General features: G+C 43.2%; 1 protein-coding gene across 1 annotated transcript in view; it reads left to right on the top strand.

Moving 5' to 3' along the window:
- Positions 1 to 22,060, top strand: part of GRM1 (glutamate metabotropic receptor 1) — a gene marked incomplete at its 5' end in the record, with an annotated part of 396,475 nt that overhangs the window by 361,749 nt on the left and 12,666 nt on the right. Inside the window, 2 exons of the mRNA XM_075203596.1 lie at positions 1,693 to 1,819; positions 17,128 to 18,058. Of these exons, the coding sequence (XP_075059697.1) occupies positions 1,693 to 1,819; positions 17,128 to 18,058 (1,058 nt within the window). The remainder of the gene's footprint in view (positions 1 to 1,692; positions 1,820 to 17,127; positions 18,059 to 22,060) is intronic.

Raw genomic sequence — 22,060 nt, 5'->3', positions numbered from 1 at the left:
TTAGCCACCATGCTAAGTGGCTAGTACTTAGCATGGTGCTAACCAGCGTGCATGAAGGTTGCATAGAATGCAACCTCCATTTAGCAAAAATACCTTTTTTGCTTAAAATGTATTGGGTGTTCCTTGTTACATTACAAAAATGGCTTTCTAACAAATAATTAATAGGGAATATAGACATCTTAATAACAATGTTTTAAATTCACAAATTAATAAAAATTGAACCTAAAGAAATCAAAATTAAGATTTTAAAAAAATAATAATTTCAGATTGAAAATTACAGTAGTCTTGAAGGGAATTGTCTTAATGTCTTAGAAATTGGTCCTATTAACTAATAATTAAATTTTCTTAAAACACTGTGATTCTGTGGCCATAAAACCACAGCGTTCTTATGAGAGGATAAGCTAAGATATGTTCACTTAGCCTATCATGGTAGTGAATGGTGAATACTATTCTGCTGTCACACCATAGTGACGCCTTTGTCAAAACTTTAACAGTGGAATTATTGTGGTATGACAGGAGAATAGTGTTTCCTTATTCACATTATTGATATGAGCTCATCTCACTGTATTCTCTCGTTAGCACACCATGGTTTCCTGGTCAGAAAATTGCTGTGTACTAAAAAGCCTGTGTGACTGGGCCCAATTTGTCAATATCTGTTGATGTCTACATTCTTTCTTAATGAAAACACCATTTAAATATCAAAATTTTGGAGTGAAAATGCTAATTAACAATGTATTGATAATAAAAAGGAATCAATCTTGATTACTCTTTAGTAGTCACTGCTTAGTAAAACAAATTGGATAACTGATGCAAAAACAACACATTTGTGTAAACAACTAATAAGCATAACTAAGGCTCAAACTATAGATTAATACTTACTTCTTTGTTACAAATGTTTTGATCGTCTGATCATTTCTCTCTCTCTGTTTGCTAAATTAATTAGGCGAGAAGAAAATGTAAATGCCTGTGTGAAAATGATTTGGCAATAAGAGCCTCATTCAGAGTCGGCCGCAAGTACTTCTGTTGAGCACAAAAAGCACTTTTGGCCAAAGATGTGTCTCAGTTTGCACTCCAACTGAGACGGATCTCCCCGTTGCACCTCTCTGTGCTAAGAGAGATGGAACAGGGGAGGCAGTGGGCGAGCCTAGCAATGTAAAGGCGTGTTCACGCACTTTACATGCTGTTTTGAGTTGAAAGTAAGTACAAATAGGTCTCTAGGAGACGTATCTTTTGCGGGTGTTTTCAGCTGGTGCAAGAGACCTTGATGTAGTAAAAAACAAAGTAAAAAAGAGTTACATTTTTTAAAAAGGTGTGCACCCCCTCCTAAGCAGCATAACCAACCCTTGTGCTGTTTGGGGGGGAAAGAACAATTTTTTTTTTAATTATCTGCTTTACAGGGGCTGTGCACATGGCCCATAAGGCACATAAAGAGAAGTGTTTCTGCAATTTGCACAGTATTCTAAGTGGCACGGGTCATCCGTGCCACTCTAAATACTGTGTAAATTATGGAATGCAATTTACACTTACAATTTCAGTGTAAATTGCATCCAACTCTAAATGAGGCCCTAAGTCTCATGATTGTCAATATAAAATACAATACTTGGATTTTCTGTCAAGTAATTGATGCAAAACTCTTGAGTAATGTGTTTTATGCTACAATTTAATTTTGCTTTAATTTCCTTCCCTTTACAGGTAATAAGGAAGGGCGAAGTAAGCTGTTGTTGGATATGTACCCCTTGCAAGGAGAATGAATTTGTGCAGGATGAATTTACCTGCAAGGCTTGTGATCTGGGCTGGTGGCCCAACCCAGGATTGACAGGTGAGAGGTGTCAACTGTATATTGCATATTCAGATTTTTTTTCTTGTGCAACGAACAATGTACATTTTGTTAAATCATTAATTCCTGTAAAGTGTGTTAGATTAATGATTTTCAGCATTTATTATTTACTTACATTATTACATGACAACTTTATACAAACAGGATTAAAGTATAAAAAGAAAGTACAATAATAGATTACTCATGTAGAGTTGGAGCCTTTGTTTCGTACCAAAGATGAGTAAGACACATATTACATATTACACTTAATACACTGCACATTTTGATAGGCAGAACGGGGTGGAAAGGGGCAGGCAAGCATTTGCCAAGTACAATAAAGGCGTATTCAAGTACTTGTTACCTATGTAGAGGAGGAGACAGATGCAGGATATCTGTTGCGGGTGCTCGACTTGCGAGTGTTTTTTTTTAAAAAAAAAAAGTTAAAAAGCGTGACCCTCCCCGCCCCCTCCCAAAAGTGGTATCACTAATAGCAGCTATATTTTAGTCTGGTAGCAGCAATTTTGGGAAGATCCCTCACTGTTCTTCTCCCCAAAATTGCCATTATTAGCCTAGGCTATGAGTGTAAGGAATTATATATTTTAAATATGAGTCACAGCTAGCAGAGGTGTGGCTATAATGAAGTCTTGCAAATAAGCTAAGAACAGCACTTGCTCTAATCACATTTATGTAGGGGAGTTGTCAATCTCAATGGGTGCAAGACATAGGTTTAACATCTGTCAAATCAGGATAGAGCTGGGTAGGAGCTTGGGGTTTAAACCACTGGTGGTTCCTCTGGGTGGTGTCATCAATGCTGGACAAAATGGACAATCTAATAGAGATTGGTACTGTGTTAAATTAGTGTTAGAGATTGGCAAGAAGAAATCATCTGTTTTTGTTTAAGTGTCCAGCAAAGCTGACAAGAAAAGCAATACATATTATATGAGTGTTGTTGTATGTGTATATGTATAACTTGTGTAGAAATCACCAAATAAAGACTCCTTGCTCCAGGTTTCTTAAGCAGTAGCTGTTTTATTTGCAGCATAAAACCGCATATCATAAACATAAAGAATCCACGGCGTCCTGACACACTAGCTTAGCCCACAATCCATCACTATTGTCCGGCCACTGGCTGCTAATCAGTATCGGAAGCCCCACCCACCAGATCCCACAATCCTTTTACACACACACACCACAGCAATCACACCCATGGCGTGCACTTGTGTGTGAACTCCTTACTGCAGGTAACAGCAGGATCATTAACTCTGTCTGTGCTTCTCCCTGCTGGATAGGTCCTATTCTGGTTACCTTTTCCACATACCCTTCCTTTTAGCTTTGCCACACTTGGTGAAGCAGATCTTGGCAAAAATTTCCTCTTTGCCAACTACACCACTTCTGACTTCGCCAAACCAGGTGAATCGGCTGACCTGGGAAGCTCATCTCTCCGCGATAGGGCTTTGGCATTATTATGCAGAACCCCTCCACCTTAAAGCTAAAGGGTTGTAACGCCAGAAACCAATGTCTGATCCTGGCATTCACCTCCTTATTTGTGTGCACCCACTGTAATATTGCGTGGTCGGTAACCAGGGTGAAATCACTACCGAGTAAGTAGTACTGGAGTGCCTCTACTCCCCATTTAATGACCAAACACTCCTGTTCCACTGTGACATACCTCTTTTCACTCAGAAGGAATTTACGTCTGAAAAAAAGAACCAATCTTTCCTCATCTTTCACCCTCTGGTACAATATTGCCTCCAGACCTGTCATGGAAGCATCTTTCTGGAGTAAGAACCGCTCCCTAAAGTTACGTGCTTGTAGGACCGGTGCAGTGCACAAGGCTTCTTTCAAGTCTTTCCAGGAAACTTCCAAAGACTGAGATCAAAATAACTTGTCTGGGTTATTCTTTCTAAGAAATCTGGTCAATAGGGTGGCTCGGGTAGCAAAGTTTGAATAAACTGTGGGTAGTACCCAACCAACCCCAGGAAAGTCCGTAGTTGAGACTTTCTTTCTGGTTTAGGCCAATTCCTTACAGCCTCTACCTTATCCACATGGGGTTTTCTTTCCCCCGACCTACCACATACCCAGATATTTAACTTCTGCCATGGCTAGAACCCACTTCAGGGTATTCGCCGTAATGCCATGACACCTAAATGACTGCAAAACTACCTACACCTTGGAAAGATGGGACTCACAGTCCTGACTGTGGGTGACTAAGTCATCAAGGTAAGCAGTGGCATATTCTCGTGAGGTTTCAACAATTTGTCCATTGCCCGCTGAAACGTAGCTGGCACCCCATGCAGGCCAAACGGCAATACCTTGTACTGAAACAGTCCTTCAGGTTTGAAAAGGCTGTTTTGGGTTTGGCCGAGGCAGTGAGTGGTATCTGCCAGCACTCTTTTGTCAAATCTAGAGTAGTCTGATATTGACTACTGGCCAAATTCTCCACTAATTCTTCTACCCACGGCTTTGGATATATGTCAAACCTGCTTTTAACTGCATTTTAATGGTGTTTAAAGCATATAGGTCAGTGTAGGACCTGCATATAATGAGGTGCCCTTGACGCTGGGATGCAGGCTTAAATGTTTTGATCAAAATATGAACTAATACCTCCTGTTTTCATTTTTCTAGACGCACACAGATATGCAGTGTAAAGGATAAGCGCTGACAACTGTCTTTTTGTTTTGTATACATATATGGGCATTTATATTGCCACACAGCTGGTACCACATACAATATGGGATATACCGAGCGCAGGCTTATTGCCAAGCAGCTGATACCATATATAATGTGGGATATACCGAGCACAGGTTTGTTTTTTCTCTGGTTTTATGTGAAACCTAGACACCTTATTCAACTTCCTAAAATCATTACAGAAGCGAATGACCCCTGAAGGCCTTGGCACAAGGACTATGAGGTTATTGCACTCACCGGTGAACTCCTCCACTACCCCGAGTTGCAACATGTCCTCCACCTCTCACTTTACTGTAGCCCTTCTTGTCTCAGGTATTCTATATGGTCGCTGGTTAAGCCATGGTGGGGTGACAATGTTTACAAGACAGTGGGTTCATGCTCACTTTAAGCTGACTGAGCTCTGCCCGCACCAGTTTGTTACTTTCCACCTGAGCCTCTGCATTTGGCCCTGCTGTTTACAGGCCACATTAGTTAAAGCTCTGAGGATTTCCTCCATCTTACCATGCAAACTGGTGGGATAGTGAAACTGCAACTCCCTTAACATACACTGACAAGCAAAGGGGGAAAAAACAATAACTGGAAAAAAAAAACAACTTTTTTTTTAAATGTTACCTTTGTAATGTCTTAACTAGCAGCTGTTTTTACCTTCCCAATGAGGAACAATCAAAGAAAAAAAAAAGGAAAAGAGGAAATAAATGAGTAAAAAAAACCTTTTTTTTCTGAATATCACTTAGCATTTGTTGTCTGGATGGCTGACAATGACACGACTTTGTAGTAATCACCAAATAAAGATTCCTTGCTCCAGGCTTCTTAAGCAGTATTTTATTTGCAGCATAAAATAGCATGCAACAAACATAAAGAATCCATAGCTTCTGAACACACTAGCTTAGCCCACAATCCCTCATTATTGTCCGGCTGCTAATCAGCATCGGAAGTCCCGCCCAGAAGATCCCACAACCCTTTTATATACACACACACACACACCACACACACCACAGCAATCACACCCATGTTGTGCACCTGCGTGTAAACTTCTTTCTCCAGGTAACAGCAGGATCATAAAGGGCTCACCGTGTATGTTACCACAAACTTCACATCAACCTTAAACTTTAAACCATTGCATGCAAATAAAGACACGGAGACCTGTATAAGTTATTAAAATTGGCAGGAATTTTATTGTAAGGATTTTATATTAACTAACCTATGGTGGCGGAGAAAGAGCACTGCGGAACAGCTCACGAGCTGATCACACACGATTACTTAGTAAGCCGTAAGTCCGCAAAAACACGGGGGAACAAATCCCTACATACATAGCGCTGAGTTGGCGTCAGAGTGACTGCCCCTTACAACTCACGCTGCCCTCCCTCACCGAGCCGGACAGGGACCCTCCTCACCGAAGGACCAAAAGGAGTTACTGTTACTTCAAAGGGGGCAGTGACCTACGACCAACTACCTGTGCACCCACTAATCAGCCGCTGAACGCAGTGCCTTCCTACCCCACCTTATGAAAAAACCCCGACTAACTTGAGGGATGGATGGGTGGGATCTCGTGCTGCAAGTGAAGTAAAGCAGGAAGTACATCCTGCTATATTCTATCAAGGTCCCTCCCACATGAGCCCCCATTGGTCGGTCCCCACACCATGTTAAAACACACCAGGTCACCATTCAGCTTGTTACAAACCCTGTCGCCCTTTAAGTGCGTTCGTCCTAATAGCCTCACTTGTCATAAAGGGCTCACCGTGTATGTTACCACAAACTTCACATCAACCTTAAACTTTAAACCATTGCATGCAAATAAAGACACGGAGACCTGTATAAGTTATTAAAATTGGCAGGAATTTTATTGTAAGGATTTTATATTAACTATCCTATGGTGGCGGAGAAAGAGCACTGCGGAACAGCTCACGAGCTGATCACACACGATTACTTAGTGGACTGGCGCAAACCGCCGTAAGTCCGCAAAAACACGGGGGAACAAATCCCTACATACATAGCGCTGAGTTGGCGTCAGAGTGACTGCCCCTTACAACTCACGCTGCCCTCCCTCACCGAGCTGGACAGGGACCCTCCTCACCGAAGGACCAAAAGGAGTTACTGTTACTTCAAAGGGGGCAGTGACCTACGACCAACTACCTGTGCGCCCACTAATCAGCCGCTGAACGCAGTGCCTTCCTACCCCGCTGCGCCCTACAGACGCCGCAGCCCGCCACCAACTAACCGAAACACACCTCCACTCCCCCGTAAATCCTGTCTATAAAGAAACCCATACCCTCTTCATTAAGGTGAACGCCGTCCTGTCTAAAAAGATGTGATGCCTCTACCCCTAACCCCGGGTGGTCTATGACTATACCCCCCATGGACCGTACTATTTTCCGGATGGCGCTATTTAGCTTCCTAACCATAACCGTCATCTTTTTTATAGGAATGGCTGTCCTCCATACTAATCGGGGAATAAGTGCCGACCAACCAATAATGATGTCTGGCCACGCCTCGTGTATTTGACGCAGGTCCTCTCTGATTTTAATGATGAGATCTAATGATTTACCCTTTCCTAAATCGTTACCTCCCGCATGTACAACCAGAACGTCCGGTGGGCCTTGTTGTTTTATGAGCCTAACCAACCACGGAATAAGGTCCTGCCAGCCTAAACCTCTTTTGCCCCACCATCTAATCACCATGCCGCAACTATTCGGGATACTTTTAGACCTGGGGTGGCCAGCGGGCCAAAAAACAAACGAATGACCGATGATCCACACCATCTTAGTTCTAACACCATCACCTGAAATCAGAGAACCAATGTTAGCACGATATCATTAAATTGGGAAGACAGACAGGCTTGGTATACAGGTATGAGAAGGATACGTGCTTGTAACAGAAAAAACGTAACACGAAGGGGGGTAAGGAAAGGTAGATACAAACAGGGAGCAGACCACCCAGGCGAAGGTAAACAACACCCGGAAAAACCCCAGCTGCACACCACTAATCTGGACTTACGCCCAGGGAAACCCGGGTGAAAATCCCTTCGCGCCCCCGCGTTAAAGCGGCGAGCGGAAAAGCCCAGGGTAGCCCACCAAATGGAGGGGAAGATGGGATGGGTAAGGGAAGTGGGATGGGATGGTTTGAAGGCTCAGGCGAGAAAGAAAGTGTGAAAAGAAAAACTGCGAAATCAAAACCAATTGATTAAACATCACAACAATCAATCAATAACTTTGTCAATTCTCACATAAGACTTGTAAGCCGTGGACTTCCATCGGCCCAGAGCTTTTATAGCTTCGTTAGAAGATCCCGCCAAGGCGGCAGATGTAGCTGCCCCGATCCTAAATGAGTGTGTCCCGTATAGGGTACTGTTTAAATTAAGGGACTGTAAGGTCCGCTTTGAAATGGCCGCAAATTGATATTTAGTCAGAGGAATGCTATTACTGTGACACAGAAACAAATTGGCCTGGGGTCTCCTACTCATAAACTGTGATGCCAGCCTAAACGGACAAATATGATGAAGCTGTTGAGGGGCTAACTGCACCCACGAGCCCTTGCCGCTCTGATCAGTCTTAGATCTAACTATTTTGCAGGCTAAGGTCCCTTCGCCCAGACTGACATGTTCTGCTCTCAAACCGGACTGTTGATGCCCCCTGGACCTGGCTACCAGCTCCGAAATGCGAAAAGCCCCAAAGAAGGCCATGGAAAAAGCCAAACTAAATAAAAGCTTCTCGTAGTCGTCTGAGGTAACCAAACCCACTTTCAATATCAAATCTTCCAGGATGTTAAGGGTAATTGGTAAACGAGCATCGCTATGAGAAGGACGGACTCTCCCCCAACCCTTCAAGGCCTTATTAATTAAAAAATTTTTGGTAACGTCCGGGTAACCCTGCAGCTTGGCCATAAATGATATCCCGGCCAGGGTAGATGCCATAGAGGTCTTTGAATCCCCTTCGGAATATCTGTCCCACATAAAGGCTAGCATAGCATCTCTCTGACCTGCCTCGGATTGCTCTTTCTGCCTGCTGAAAAGCGACCACCATCTCCATGACGCCTGATAGGATCTCAGGGTGGAGGGAGCTACCGCTTGTTCCGCGAGACCTCTTATGCCGGCTTGATGATCTGCCAAACACAAGGGGGACACGGGGTACCAACACAGTCTGCGTGAGGAGCAAGGCTGCGAAACCTGTCCCAGTGGAATCGAGACAACGCATCTGCTAGGCTATTCTGCACCCCCGGAACATGCCTAGCCCTGAATGAAATGTCATTCTGCAAACAGCGCAAAACTAGGTGCCGCAAGAGCAATATTGCCTGTTGGGCCGAGGCACTCTGCTTGTTGATGGACTGGACCACCCCCAAATTGTCGCACCAAAAAATTATGTGCCTACCCCGCAAAACGGGTGCCCACAATTCAATTGCCACCACAATCGGGAATAATTCAAGGACCAACAAGTTCCTAGTGATCCCATCCCTATGCCAATCATCGGGCCATCTATCCGCACACCAGTGTCCATCAAGATAAGCCCCAAAGCCAGATGCCCCAGCAGCGTCCGTGAACAAGTTGATTTCCCCGTTTGTTACTGGAGGTGACGGCCCAATACGCTTGCCATTGAAACCCCTAAGGAAAATGAGCCATATCTGAAGATCCTCCCTAACCACTTTGGATAGTTGTATGACTGCATGTGGCCTACTCCTACCTGCTGTGGCTCTTTGGAGCTTCCTACAGAAAACCCTCCCCATGGGGATTACCCGGCAGGCAAAGTTGAACCGCCCTAACAGGGACTGGATCAACCTCAGGGAACTAATGTTTGCCCCTAACACTTCTGTGATAGCCTCATACATCTTTGTAACCTTGTCTGCTGGAAGCCTGCAGATCCCTGCTAACGTGTCAATCTCGATCCCGAGGAATGAGAGACATGTAGTTGGGCCCTCCGTCTTGTCTGCTGCGATGGGAACGCCGAACACCTTAAACAAGGCCTCCATGGAAAAAAGCGTATCTCGACAAACCGTGGTACCAGGCGGCCCGATAACCAAGAAGTCGTCAAGATAATGCGCGATCCACCGACACCCCGTCCCGGCCTGAATGCACCAATGCAAGAAACCGCTAAATTTCTCGAACAGTGCGCATGAGATCGAACAACCCATGGGAAGACAGCGATCGATGTAGTATTGACCACGATGCCGAAAACCCATGAATTGATACGACTCAGGGTGAAGGGGTAGCAATCTGAACGCCGATTCGATATCCACTTTGGCCAACAAGGAGCCCCTGCCGCATTCCTGAACCAGCGCTAGGGCCGATTCGAATGACTGATAACTGACAGAACTGAGATTAACGTCAATTGCGTCATTCACGGATTGACCGGCAGGATGAGACAAGTGCTGGATCAATCTAAACTTTCCTACTGCTTTTTTGGGAACTACACCTACTGGGGACAAAATCAGATTGGGAATAGGAGGAAGTCGGAACGGGCCAATCATGCGACCCAAACCAACCTCCTTCCCTATTTTCTCGTCTAATACTTCTGGGAAAGCGAGCGCCGATTTCAGATTAACCGGAGCTGCTGAGGAAACGCTACCTTGGACTGGGAGTTTAAAGCCGAAATGAAAGCCATCGTGGAGAAGGGACCCAGTATCCTTATCATCAAACCACCCTAGCCACTTATCCAGCTCGACCAAATCAATTGGCGACGGCCCCTTGACTCGGCAGAGCTGAGCCAGAGCCTCTTCCCCGTCCCCCACTTCCACGGGTGATGGCCGCTACATGACGTGCAAATGTGTCTAAATCTGCAGGCTGAGCCTCTTTGACAGGCCCCTGCGTTGAAGTCATAACACCTTCCTTTTTGGGGGAGGACATTCTGCGTCCTCCCCGGCCCTTGAAACCGCCTGACTGAGCTACCCTCTGCGGCCTGATTGCTGGGCCTCATTAACTCCAGCCAGGTGTCAATGTCTTTCGATCCCAGAGGAAGCCTCTCACGCCCACTCATCCGCTTCCTGAAAAGCTTGTCGTATGCCCTCCAAATTACCGGGCCGTCCTTTACGTACATCCCACTAATAAGGTGCATATACCTCCATACCTCCGCTTGCTCGTTGGGACGGGTCTCCAGGTATATTGTAGCGAAAATGGAGAAGGCATTAACCCATCTAGAGAAGGATCTGTATTTTTCCTCCCCCATTCCCGACCTCTCACTGTCACGGAGGTGACTTTAGTACCTGCAAGTATTGGCTTAGCTACGCCAGGAGGCGCGGAGTCTAACACGCCGCCGGTATTCACCAGGGACCCCCGCAAGGGAGTTTGGACTTCGCGGCGAACGACGTGCAGGTCGCGGCCCTCCCAGGTAGCTATTTGCGAGGTAAGGGCAAATCCGTGGAGGTACAGGCCGAGTCAGAACCAAGCGGGCAGGTAAGGTACAAAATCAGGAAGCAGAGGATAGTCAGCAGGCCGAGGTCAGAACCGAAGTATAAATGCAGGACACAGGGAGAATCCAAAGGCGAAGTCAGGAAGCCGGGTCAATAACAGGAATCAATGGAGAAATACACTAAGGATGGCTGAAACGCTGGAGGCTAGGAAACTAGTTGCTCTGGCATCCTGGTGATGTCAGAGCAGGATATAAATAGCAAGAGCTAAACCCTCATAGCAGCGCGTCCCGTTGTCATGGCGACGGGCGCGCATGCGCACACCGCCGCCGGAAGGTGCGTCTCCGTTGCCTAGCAACAGGACGCTGAAGGAGAGTCAGACGTCCGTCCCTGCTTAGCGTGGAGGCGCGGGGACGGCGTCTGACACTCACAGGCTGCCGCCAGCACCTTCTTATCTTCACCAGTTAACGCGTACATATCCACGTACTTACCCCTCCTAATTCTATCCCGTACGCTAGGCCTTATGCCATGTGTGATTTCAAGGGATTCTACCTGCCCCAATTCGCTACGAGCCGCTGGTTGATCTGTGTCTCCTGATTGGGGTGTGTGCTTATTCCGTTTTCCTAACAATTCCGTTTCTAACAACTTAATTAATTTTCTGGGCCTATCACCCGAGCCGGAGGACCCACTGCTGGTAGATAGGACAGGTGATGCCAACAAGTGTGATTTATGTGTGTTAACGGAAATGGACTCACCGACAGGAGCAGCATTCCCAGCACCGACAGACGTTTCCCCGAGTGTTGTTGACGCGACCTGTCCTTCAGACGTGTCCCGGACCGCATCCTCCCTGGTCCCTGCCGTCCTCGGATCACGAGACTCGGACCCCGAACGATCGTTCCGACCGACCCTCGTCTCCGGATTTGTAACCGTAGTCTCTAAAACGGGAAGGGGAACAGTCAGCTGAGATCTGGGCAAATAGTCCAAGCGCCGCCGCGCCGCGTTAATGTCTCTATCTACGCCAAACGGGTTAGGAGCCGCTAAATAGTCAGGGCTAGGGAACGTAGAAAATTCCTCCCGCCTCCGTTGCCGATCGCTAAACCCGGAGGTGGCCCGCCCCCCTGGGGGGAGAGGCCCTGGACCTAAATTACCACCGCTGGAGTGGTGATAATCGACTATAATATTATCGGACCTGACCCCGTGACCCCCATAGGTGAACCCACCCGCCACGTTCCCCGGGGAAGAGACCCTTCGTGACATGTATGGGCGAGACGCCGGAGGTGACAGGCGTTGCCGGTGTAAAGAGGGCCATACAGGCGCCTCGGACCGGTCTCTGAAATCCATTGAGGCCCTGGCAGGAAGTGTTTCCCACACCCCCGCATGGTGCTGGTATTCCCCGTGACCTGAGGTATGACCCTGGGACCTGCCGAACTCTTGACCTCTGCCATGATGTGACCCCCATGCTGATCCACCACTACTATGGGGCAGGAATGGGCTGGGAGGGAAATGCAATTGGTGGGGTGCTGGAGGGTTATGACCTTGTGACCTGAAGCCCTGGGCTGCAACAGGAGGGGTGATGGGGCACAATCTGAACTGGGAATGGCTCCTATCCTCAACAGGGCTGGCTGAGATAACACCTGATGTGCTAGCCTGGGGAGGGGGGGTGCCGGCTACCTGCTGAGACTGCTGAGACTACCCGCTGAGCTCCCTTACTGACCCGCTGGCTGCCCCTGCAGCCATGTCATCTGGACTGGCTGCGCTGCTGGATCCGGCCGGGCGCGATGGAGCGCGCGTTCTACGCATGCGCGAACCAGCCGGGGGGAGAGAGGAGGGGGCGCCGCTGCGCCTAGTGGCGCAAAATGCTGGGGAGTGCCCGGGAGAGGATCCCAAGGGGGGCCGGGCGTTATCGCCGCTTAGCGGCATGTCTGGAGTGAGGGCGAGGGTTGGTAGGGAAGGGGCTGAGGATGGAAGATGGCGGCGGGAGGGGGTGGGGGAGGGGGACCTGAGGCGTGTCGGGCGAGGAGCATTTCTCTTGGGACGGGGCATTATGATGTTAGGTGGTGGAAATGAAACTAATAGAAAACGGGGGGGGTGACGGCGGGAACGGTGAATGAGGGGCTGGAGGGAGGGAGGGGCAGGCCGAATGTGAGGCAGGTGAAAGTCAAGGGGAGAAGCAGAAGGCTGGAGTTAAAATATAAAGGGGGGAACGCTGAAGGCAAGTAGAAATGGGCAGAAAGAACACAATAAAACAATGAATAAACCAAAAAAATGGGACTTATCCGTTTTCCTCGCTGCTGGGTCTCCCACTGGATCTCGTGCTGCAAGTGAAGTAAAGCAGGAAGTACATCCTGCTATATTCTATCAAGGTCCCTCCCACATGAGCCCCCATTGGTCGGTCCCCACCCCATGTTAAAACACACCAGGTCACTATTCAGCTTGTTACAAACCCTGTCGCCCTTTAAGTGCGTTCGTCCTAATAGCCTCACTTGTCATTAACGCTGTCTGTACTTCTCCCTGCTGAACAGGTCCTATTCTAGTTACCTTTTCCACACCTGCTTTATTTGAGTACAGAAATAACTAACAGGAAAGATAGACTTGTCAATCTTGCTTGAGTATTAGCTAACATTACAATGAATACATTACATACTACAAATGGCTTCTGATTTTGTGTTCATGCCAACATATAGTATTTTGGATTTGAGTAGCTAGAATAAATATTGAAATATAAACCCTAAATCTTGTATGGGGCACCTTTAACACCTTTAACATTTGTCCACGACTCCATTGATAGCTGTGGCAATAAAAATTGTCACCAACTAAGGGGCATATTCAATTGTCGGCGGAAACGCCGAAAGTCTCGCGCTCTGCGCACTATTACCGTTATTACGATAATAGTGAGCGGAAAAACGTTATTACGGTAGTTTTTTCGCTGGATTTCAGCTCGCAGCTCCCTGAGCCGCAAGCTGAAATCCAGCTAACTATTACCGTAATAACGGTAGTAGTTTTTCAATTCTAACAATTGAATATGCCCCTAATAGTTTATGATAAAAAAAATTCACTTGGGCTGCATAGAGTTTTGTTAGTAACTACTTTGTATAATTCACAGAAAAGACTGTTAGGTTTCACATCAGGATAACATAAAAACACCATAAGGTGAAATTGTAGAAAGTGCCAAGCAGATGGAGATTACCTTAAACAAACTGTGTGCTTAAGTAGTGAATTTGAATAGTAATGCAATTTCCATTTCTATTTTGTTGTGCAACAACGTATTTGCTTAATGTATAACTGATCAACGGCATCTGCCACAATACATATTGTTTGTTCTCTAGCTAACCACCCTGCTGAATCTTAGCCTGAAATGAACCTACTGTTCTTTTCTGCCTTCTATATTGTTGATTAAATTAAACACAGAAAAAAGTAATCAAAACTTTGCTTCATTATTTGTAGGTACATTTAGCCATGAATTAATGTATGATTCAATGTATGTCAATTACACACAACCATGGGTTACTGTTATGCAGAAGGCAGAGGTTGACTACCATATATCCATCCTAAAATTAGCTAGTAGTAAGTTAAATCATAAATAAACTTTCAAGTTAGTATTCTACTCAGGAAGATTTAAGTAATTTTTGATATGTTAAACTGGCCATGCTATATTTTTATAATAACAAAATCATAGCCAAATGCCCTTGCGCACGGGTACAAAATTTGAGTTGGACCCACCTAAAATCCACGCAATTTAAACTATATCTGCACAGTAGCTGAAGCTGAGTACACATCTATGCAATTATCATGCAGATCACACAATTCACAAACATTTGTTCAGATATTGCAAGAATGTGTAAGCTCCCACAATCGTGTTTTATTGTACCAAAACACATCACATCTGGTCATGAGAAATAAACAGATCTGAAGGTAAATTGTGTAGGTGTGCACACATGAATCAGCATTCTCATCAGGACTTTTAATTGTTACAGAAATTGCATTTGAATTGAAATTGCATAAGTGTATAGCCAGCTTGACATCCGGTGCAGTGGCAGAACTACCATTGGTGCAGTAGGTGCTGTGCACCGGGGCCAATGGAGATAATGGGGCCTGCTGCATGGCAGATGCAGATGGACAGGGACACCAGTTCCCTCTTCCCTGCCTCCCTGCACCGGGGCCCACAGCTCGCTAGTTCCGCCTCTGATCTGGTCGCTACCTTATTGTTTTGATAGAAATGAACAGAGCAATAAATATGTGTCACTTAAGGAAGAGTTGACATCCGAGGTTGACTGGCTTGCAGTTCAGAGCATGTAAAGCCCAGTCATAAAATTCAGAAACAGAATAACTCAGTAACTCCAACATGTTAGCATATACCATTGGAAATAACATTGCATGGGTAATATATCTGAAACATAAGATCCAAGAGGAAAATTCTGAAACTCTAAGGTGCATATTCAATTCTCCGGTTCCCGCGGCGCGTAAAAACTATTACCGTTAATACGGTAATAGTTAGCTGGATTTCAGCTCGCGGCTCAGGGAGCTGCGAGCTGAAATCCAGCGAGAAAATTACCGTATTAACGTTTTTTCCGCGCAGTATTACCGTAATAATGGTAATAGTGCGCGGACCGCGGGCTTTTCGGCGTTTCCGCCGAGAATTGAATTTGCCCCTATAGCTTTCAATTGTTATTTACCAAAATTTATACATTTATTTATTATGCAAGTAGTATTCTGTATTTTTTTAACCAGTGACTGTAGTTTTTACACTAAAAACATGTTACATATTTAAATGTAAATTTTAAAGAGACAAATAAACTCACAACCAGAAACAAGATACATGTACACACACATTGCACACAGCAGTCCGAGTTCCCAGCAAGCAGATGAGCGGCAAGGATGGACGGGAGGGTTGAGCAGGCATTATGAACTTTGTAAACCCCAAAATTACCCCATTGCCTAAAATCAGAATTAAGTCATTTGTATTGTTTTGGTGATTGTTGCCCATCAAGGGTTGACTGCTTTCAGGTAGTAGCAACAAAGATAAACCATAACATGAAATATGGTTTCAAATAAGTAAATAATCAGTAAATCTCATAAATATGATTTAGTCAACAAATTGTCTTCCTCTACTGTCTGATGGATGCACTTTAATTACAAATTAAAATATGTTCTTTATTGTGTAAGTTAGGGGGAAAGTTTATCCAACTTAACATTGCTACTTACTGTAATTTTAAGATTAATTTCTAGACTTGATTATGTCATCTTGCTGGACATGTATTTATATACTGCATATAGCAACTATTAAAAATACTTTAATTGTTTTTGTATTAGTATGCAAATGCATCCTTTGTTTCCCTTGGGTCATAATTTGTTGATGATGAAACATTGTAGACATGTAGATATTGGAGGCCATTTACTTAGCACTAAAATGGCTCCTCTAGAGGACAAATTTTGTCCCACCATGCACCTTAATTTGTGCAAGTGTGCTTAAATTTCCTCAGATGCATAGGTTTATGGCGCAAGATGGCCACAAAGAGCAGCAGCTTGCATAGGGGAAACGTCAGGGATTGGGTAGAGTGAAGGCGCTCCTAGAGAAATACATGATAGGCTTACAAATGCATCTCTTTTGCAGAGCAGTATATAAATGAGGTTTCTTTTACATGAGTTAAAGGAGTGGAAGGGTGCATTTTCAGGGGTGTTTCTTGCTGTGTGGAGGGTTAAATTGCCATGTACATTGTGCAAAAAACACCAACTCTGCATAAACTCTGTGCTGGTGGAGATCTGTTCTCTTCCTATACTTTTATTGGAACTCATTTTGACACCTCCATATTGCAGAGAAACACATGTCCAGGTACATAGCCAGTAATGTAACTAAATGCTTCTTACACACAGAAATGCCACTTGTAATTCCTGATGTTCACTCACTCTCATGATTAATATGAGACATCATTTTGCACAGTGGGCGTCAAGACTTTTCCAACCCTTTCTTCCAATCCTTCGTATATCAAGCAACACTTCTAAGCAAAGAGTTGGTTTGCACTTTGAATTGCGGTAGATGGACCATCGAGGAATAGCGATGAAAATCTTAAGGCATTTTGTGGTACATATGGGTGCACTTTGTTAATTACCCCCATTGTAGACCATTTTTATTTTTTATTTTTTTATTTAAATACAATTTTTTGAGTGTTGCTTATTGCTATATTGGTTTGCTACCTTGGATTATTACAACAAAAATATATTTATGTTTAGCTATATATGAGTACAAACTCCTAAATACACAAGAGCAATGATGATTTTTTTCTTTTTTACAGATTGTGAACCGATAGTTATTAAATATCTACAATGGAGAGATATTGAATCCATCATTGCTGTGGCCTTTTCCTGCGTTGGCATCCTTATCACCATGTTTGTCACCTTGATTTTCATACTTTACAGAGACACCCCTGTGGTTAAATCTTCAAGCCGAGAGCTCTGCTTTATTATACTGGCTGGGATATTCCTAGGTTACATTTCTCCTTTCACACTAATAGCCAGGCCTACCACCACTTCCTGTTACCTGCAACGCCTCTTGGTTGGTCTCTCCTCAGCAATGTGCTACTCTGCACTGGTCACCAAAACCAATCGCATTGCCCGAATACTAGCAGGAAGCAAGAAGAAGATCTGTACTCGTAAACCCCGTTTTATGAGTGCCTGTGCCCAAGTGATCATTGCCTCAATGCTTATTAGCATGCAACTTACTTTGGTGGTTACCTTAATTATTATGGAGCCCCCAATGCCAGTCCTCTCTTACCCAAGCATTAAAGAAGTATACTTGATCTGTAATACTAGTAATCTAGGTGTAGTGGCCCCTCTTGGCTACAATGGACTTCTTATTATGAGCTGCACATACTATGCATTCAAGACTCGCAATGTTCCAGCTAATTTCAATGAAGCTAAATACATTGCATTTACAATGTACACTACATGTATCATCTGGTTAGCATTTGTCCCAATTTATTTTGGGAGCAACTACAAGATTATTACAACATCATTTGCTGTCAGTCTTAGTGTCACAGTTGCTTTGAGCTGTATGTTCACTCCCAAGATGTATATTATTATTGCCAAACCTGAGAGGAACGTTCGGAGTGCTTTCACCACCTCGGATGTTGTACGTATGCATGTTGGAGATGGAAAAACGCCTTGCAGATCAAATACTTTCCTCAGCATTTTCAGAAGAAAGAAACCCAATGCGGGGAATACAAAGTAAGTAGACAGGAGGTTCGGTGACTAATCACATCTCCCGGGGTCACTTTTATATGACGGCAGAATATTTAAAAACATTAAGCATGTTCATAATTGATATTGAAAACAATACATTTTATTTACTGTAGCTTTAACAGCTTTCATTATTAACTTAATTATAAAAAATGTTTTTTATATGTTTTCCAGCATCATCAATATAACTGGCAGATTGTCTTGTTATGAACAAACTACAAAAAGTGAATGATCTATTCCATAAAGGCAGGTTCTATCGGGGAGGGTTATAGAATCTTATGCAAGGGCTTGATATGTTTGTTTGGACTTATGTGGTATGAGAGGTGTGGACCCCTGAAAATGCACCCTTCCACTCCTTTAACTCATGTAAAAGAAACCTCATTTATATACTGCTCTGCAAAAGAGATGCATTTGTAAGCCTATTATGTATTTCTCTAGGAGCGCCTTCACTCTACCCAATACCTGACGTTTCCCCTATGCAAGCTGCTGCTCTTTGTGGCCATCTTGCGCCATAAACTTATGCATCTGAGGAAATTTAAGCACACTTGCACATGAATAGTGTAAGATCTGGCACTTTTACTGTTTTCTCATTTCTCACTCAGTTCATTAAATACCAGCACAAGTACAATGAATTTACTTTTTTGTGTTAAATCACACCTTTCCTTCAGTGATAAGAACTAGTTTTCACTTTAGCAAAACAGATCTTCTGCAACCCATAGAAGGAAATGTTATTGTATGCTAGATTGCAGACACGGCCATATATTGGTCCTGATCATATTTACTAGGTGTACAGTATATTTCTTAAGTATAAATTAATATTTTAATTATTAACGTTAATTGTAATAACTTGCTTTTAGAAGAAACATATTACTCTTAATGTATATACCTTTCTGCGCCCAGTATAGAGATCAAGTTTTCCATTTGTTAATGTACAGTTATGATTTCTTACATTTGGTAGGTTTAATCCACAAATTATGTCAGCACAGTGTATGTTTTAGGTTAAATAAGTTAAAAAATTGAATCATATTTTAAAAAGTGGATCAAATGAAAAATAACAAACATTGCTATATTATTGATCATCTGCACTCACCAAAGATACTAGTAATGCTAAATTAGCTACTTGAAGCTGTATTCTGTATTAAAAATAGATCAACATATTGCAATACATGTTAAGCTGACCAACTCATGCCAAAGTCTTCCTCTTCTGGCCAGCCCCACGCTAAATATAAACATGCATTCATTTTGAATTTTAACATGATCATCTGGGCTGAGTCTTAACTGCACACAGCTTATAAATGTAAGTACTCCCCCTAACAATAGTAACAACTAGACACCTAGGGAATCACATGACAAGTAGGGAGCTACAATAAGGGAAGTAGAATTAATAATGAATGTCTTTCGTGAATGCAGAAGTTCATTGTGTTTTGTTTTACCACCTATGGAATTATTATTCATAATATTGGTATTCTTACATTGTACACTTGTGAAAAAGATGCTTCCAAAGTATGAAGACAATTGGAAAAAACAGGCTGAAAGGGTAGTAATCAAGTTTTATATAACAATATCACTGAAGAAAATACATGTTTTAAACCTCAGCATTTTCTTACTAGTCCAGATCACTAGAAGTGCTGACATGGAGGACAGGAAGATCATGGTGAAGAGAAAAGGCTCTGCCATGTTTGAGTATTAGTGTACTGGTCCCACAACTGGTTAGACATAGCAAATCGATGGGGAGAAAAAAAGTTGTTTCTTCTTTATTTTCAAAACATTTTTCTCAACTTTATTTATAGGTGAACAAAAAAGGCATGTTTCCAACATATTTAATAGGGTTGGAACACCCCTGCATTAATAGACCGATAGCTATATGGTGAAAGATCAGGAGAGGATAGATAACTTTTTGAGTATCATCCACATAGAGATGATACAGAAATCCAATGTATTTATTAGTTTCTAAGAGACGTGGAATAGATAGTGAAGAGTAGAAAACAAAGGACTAAGCCTTGTGGTACTACAACTGATTAAGGAAGCGGAGAAGAGGTAGATCCAGAAAAGCTAAAGAGCGATTAGATAGGTAGAATGAAAACCAGGATAGGACAGTGTCTTGAAAACCTATGGATTGTATCGTCTGTATGAGAAGAAAATGGTCAACAGTGTCAAATGCAACAGAGAGATCCAGGAGAATTAGACATGAGTAATGACCTTTAGATTTAGCAGTGATCAAATCATTAACCACCTTAGTCAACTCAGTCTCTGTGAAGTGTTGAGAAGGAAAGTTTGACTGAAGAGGCTCCAATTTATTGTGTGAGGAAAGAAAGTGTTTGTGGTGAGTGTAGGCAATTCTCTTCAGAAACTTGGAGGCTCATAGGGCCTGAGAGTTGGGACGGTAATTTGACAGAGAGTTTGGGTCAGAAATGCTCTATATACTCTGAATTGGTGTAGAGTTTGCATCTTTTATGGCTATAGTAAGTCACCTCGTAGGCCATTTTCTTAAAAGGCAACAACGGCAGATAAAAAAGGCATTATTACATTACGTAAAAAATCATGATATGCTGAGGCACAGACCACTTACCTAGTTGTGAGAACCTCAGTAGCCTCAACTGAGTTTTGTTGGGGCTTAAAGACTAAGGGGGTGAGTTAAAGCTGAATGCAAGTGCATTTTGAAAATTTGTGCATCACGCACAGCCCATGCACACAACTTTTAACCAGTATTTTAAGCTGTACATATCTAACACATGAAGCCCCTTGCACTTACAGAGATGGACCAAGTGCCGTTAAGTAAGGGCGTGTATACACAAATTGAGCATTCCCTTTAGAAATGCATCTTATTTTAGGTTACACATATCTTTGAAATAAATTCCTTACGAAGCATAATTCTGCACCTGCAAGATCTCCTGGATCTCTCTGCTGCATTTTTTTATTTTGATGATTGATGCATATTTGCCCTGGATACATGGATACATCTATATACTATATATAAAGGTTGTAAATATCTTACATGTAACTCAAAATACTGACTAAGAAATAAGTGTGCAGATACATAATGTGTGATTATGCAAATGTGCAACTTTATCTTCCACTTTAAATCCCCCCCTTACTGTCTTGCCATTCTAGTTTAAGCATGTCAGTCAACTTCATTTATAAGTGGACAAGAAGTAGAGGTAGAAATGTATAGGTCCACTCATCTTACTTAACACTTCACTACCACATTAACATTTGTATTTTACTAAATTATTTCAGCCCTTGGGGCTGCTTCAAGCAGCAGTTTTTCCCCATGCCTCTGCTGGTCTTAAACTAATAATCAATTCCATTATGGCAGTGGGAGTTATGAGGGGGAGGACCAATCACAAGCTGAAATCTCTTGATTGTGCTTTTGATTGGCCCTCCTGTTCAAACGGTTCTCCTTGGTTGTTAGCCGCAGCTGTGATAATAGCCACAGGAACCCTGGGAAAAATGGCTGCATAAATATTCCTGGGGCTCGGTCAAAGAGAGACAGGACGTTAGTAAAATATAATATGTAGCTGTTAGATCAGCTTTAAGATGCTAGTTTCAATAAGTCATAACAGTTGCAATACTAATAACAAATATAGAATTATACATGACTCACCATGGAAAAGCTTGTTGTTATGGGCACTTCTAAAACTGACTGCGCAAATGCCCTATCTGATCTGTCATAAAAAAACAGACCTGCAGTGGGAAACACAAATACATAATCTGCTCATTCTCCAAGGGCAAATCATGGATCATTCTGCTAATCATTTTTGGTCCACTGTGTTTAACTTAATCAGTTTAATATTTGTATTGCAATTTATCGTCATTTACAATGTTGCAACAACCTCTAAAATATTGAAATACTATAGTAACATGGAGCTAGAATGAAGAAGCCAGTTTAGCCTGCGTATGATTTTTCCTGAATGGAAAAACAAAACATTGAGAAAGAAAATGGTAACCTGCTACAATATACTTCAGAATGTACCCTTAACTATATATGAT

This window comes from Mixophyes fleayi, chromosome 3 (genome assembly GCF_038048845.1).
Source record: "Mixophyes fleayi isolate aMixFle1 chromosome 3, aMixFle1.hap1, whole genome shotgun sequence".
Classification (NCBI taxonomy): domain Eukaryota; kingdom Metazoa; phylum Chordata; class Amphibia; order Anura; family Limnodynastidae; genus Mixophyes; species Mixophyes fleayi.
The sequence above is the reverse complement of the archived record's forward strand: the minus strand, read 5'-3'. Positions and strand labels throughout refer to the sequence as shown.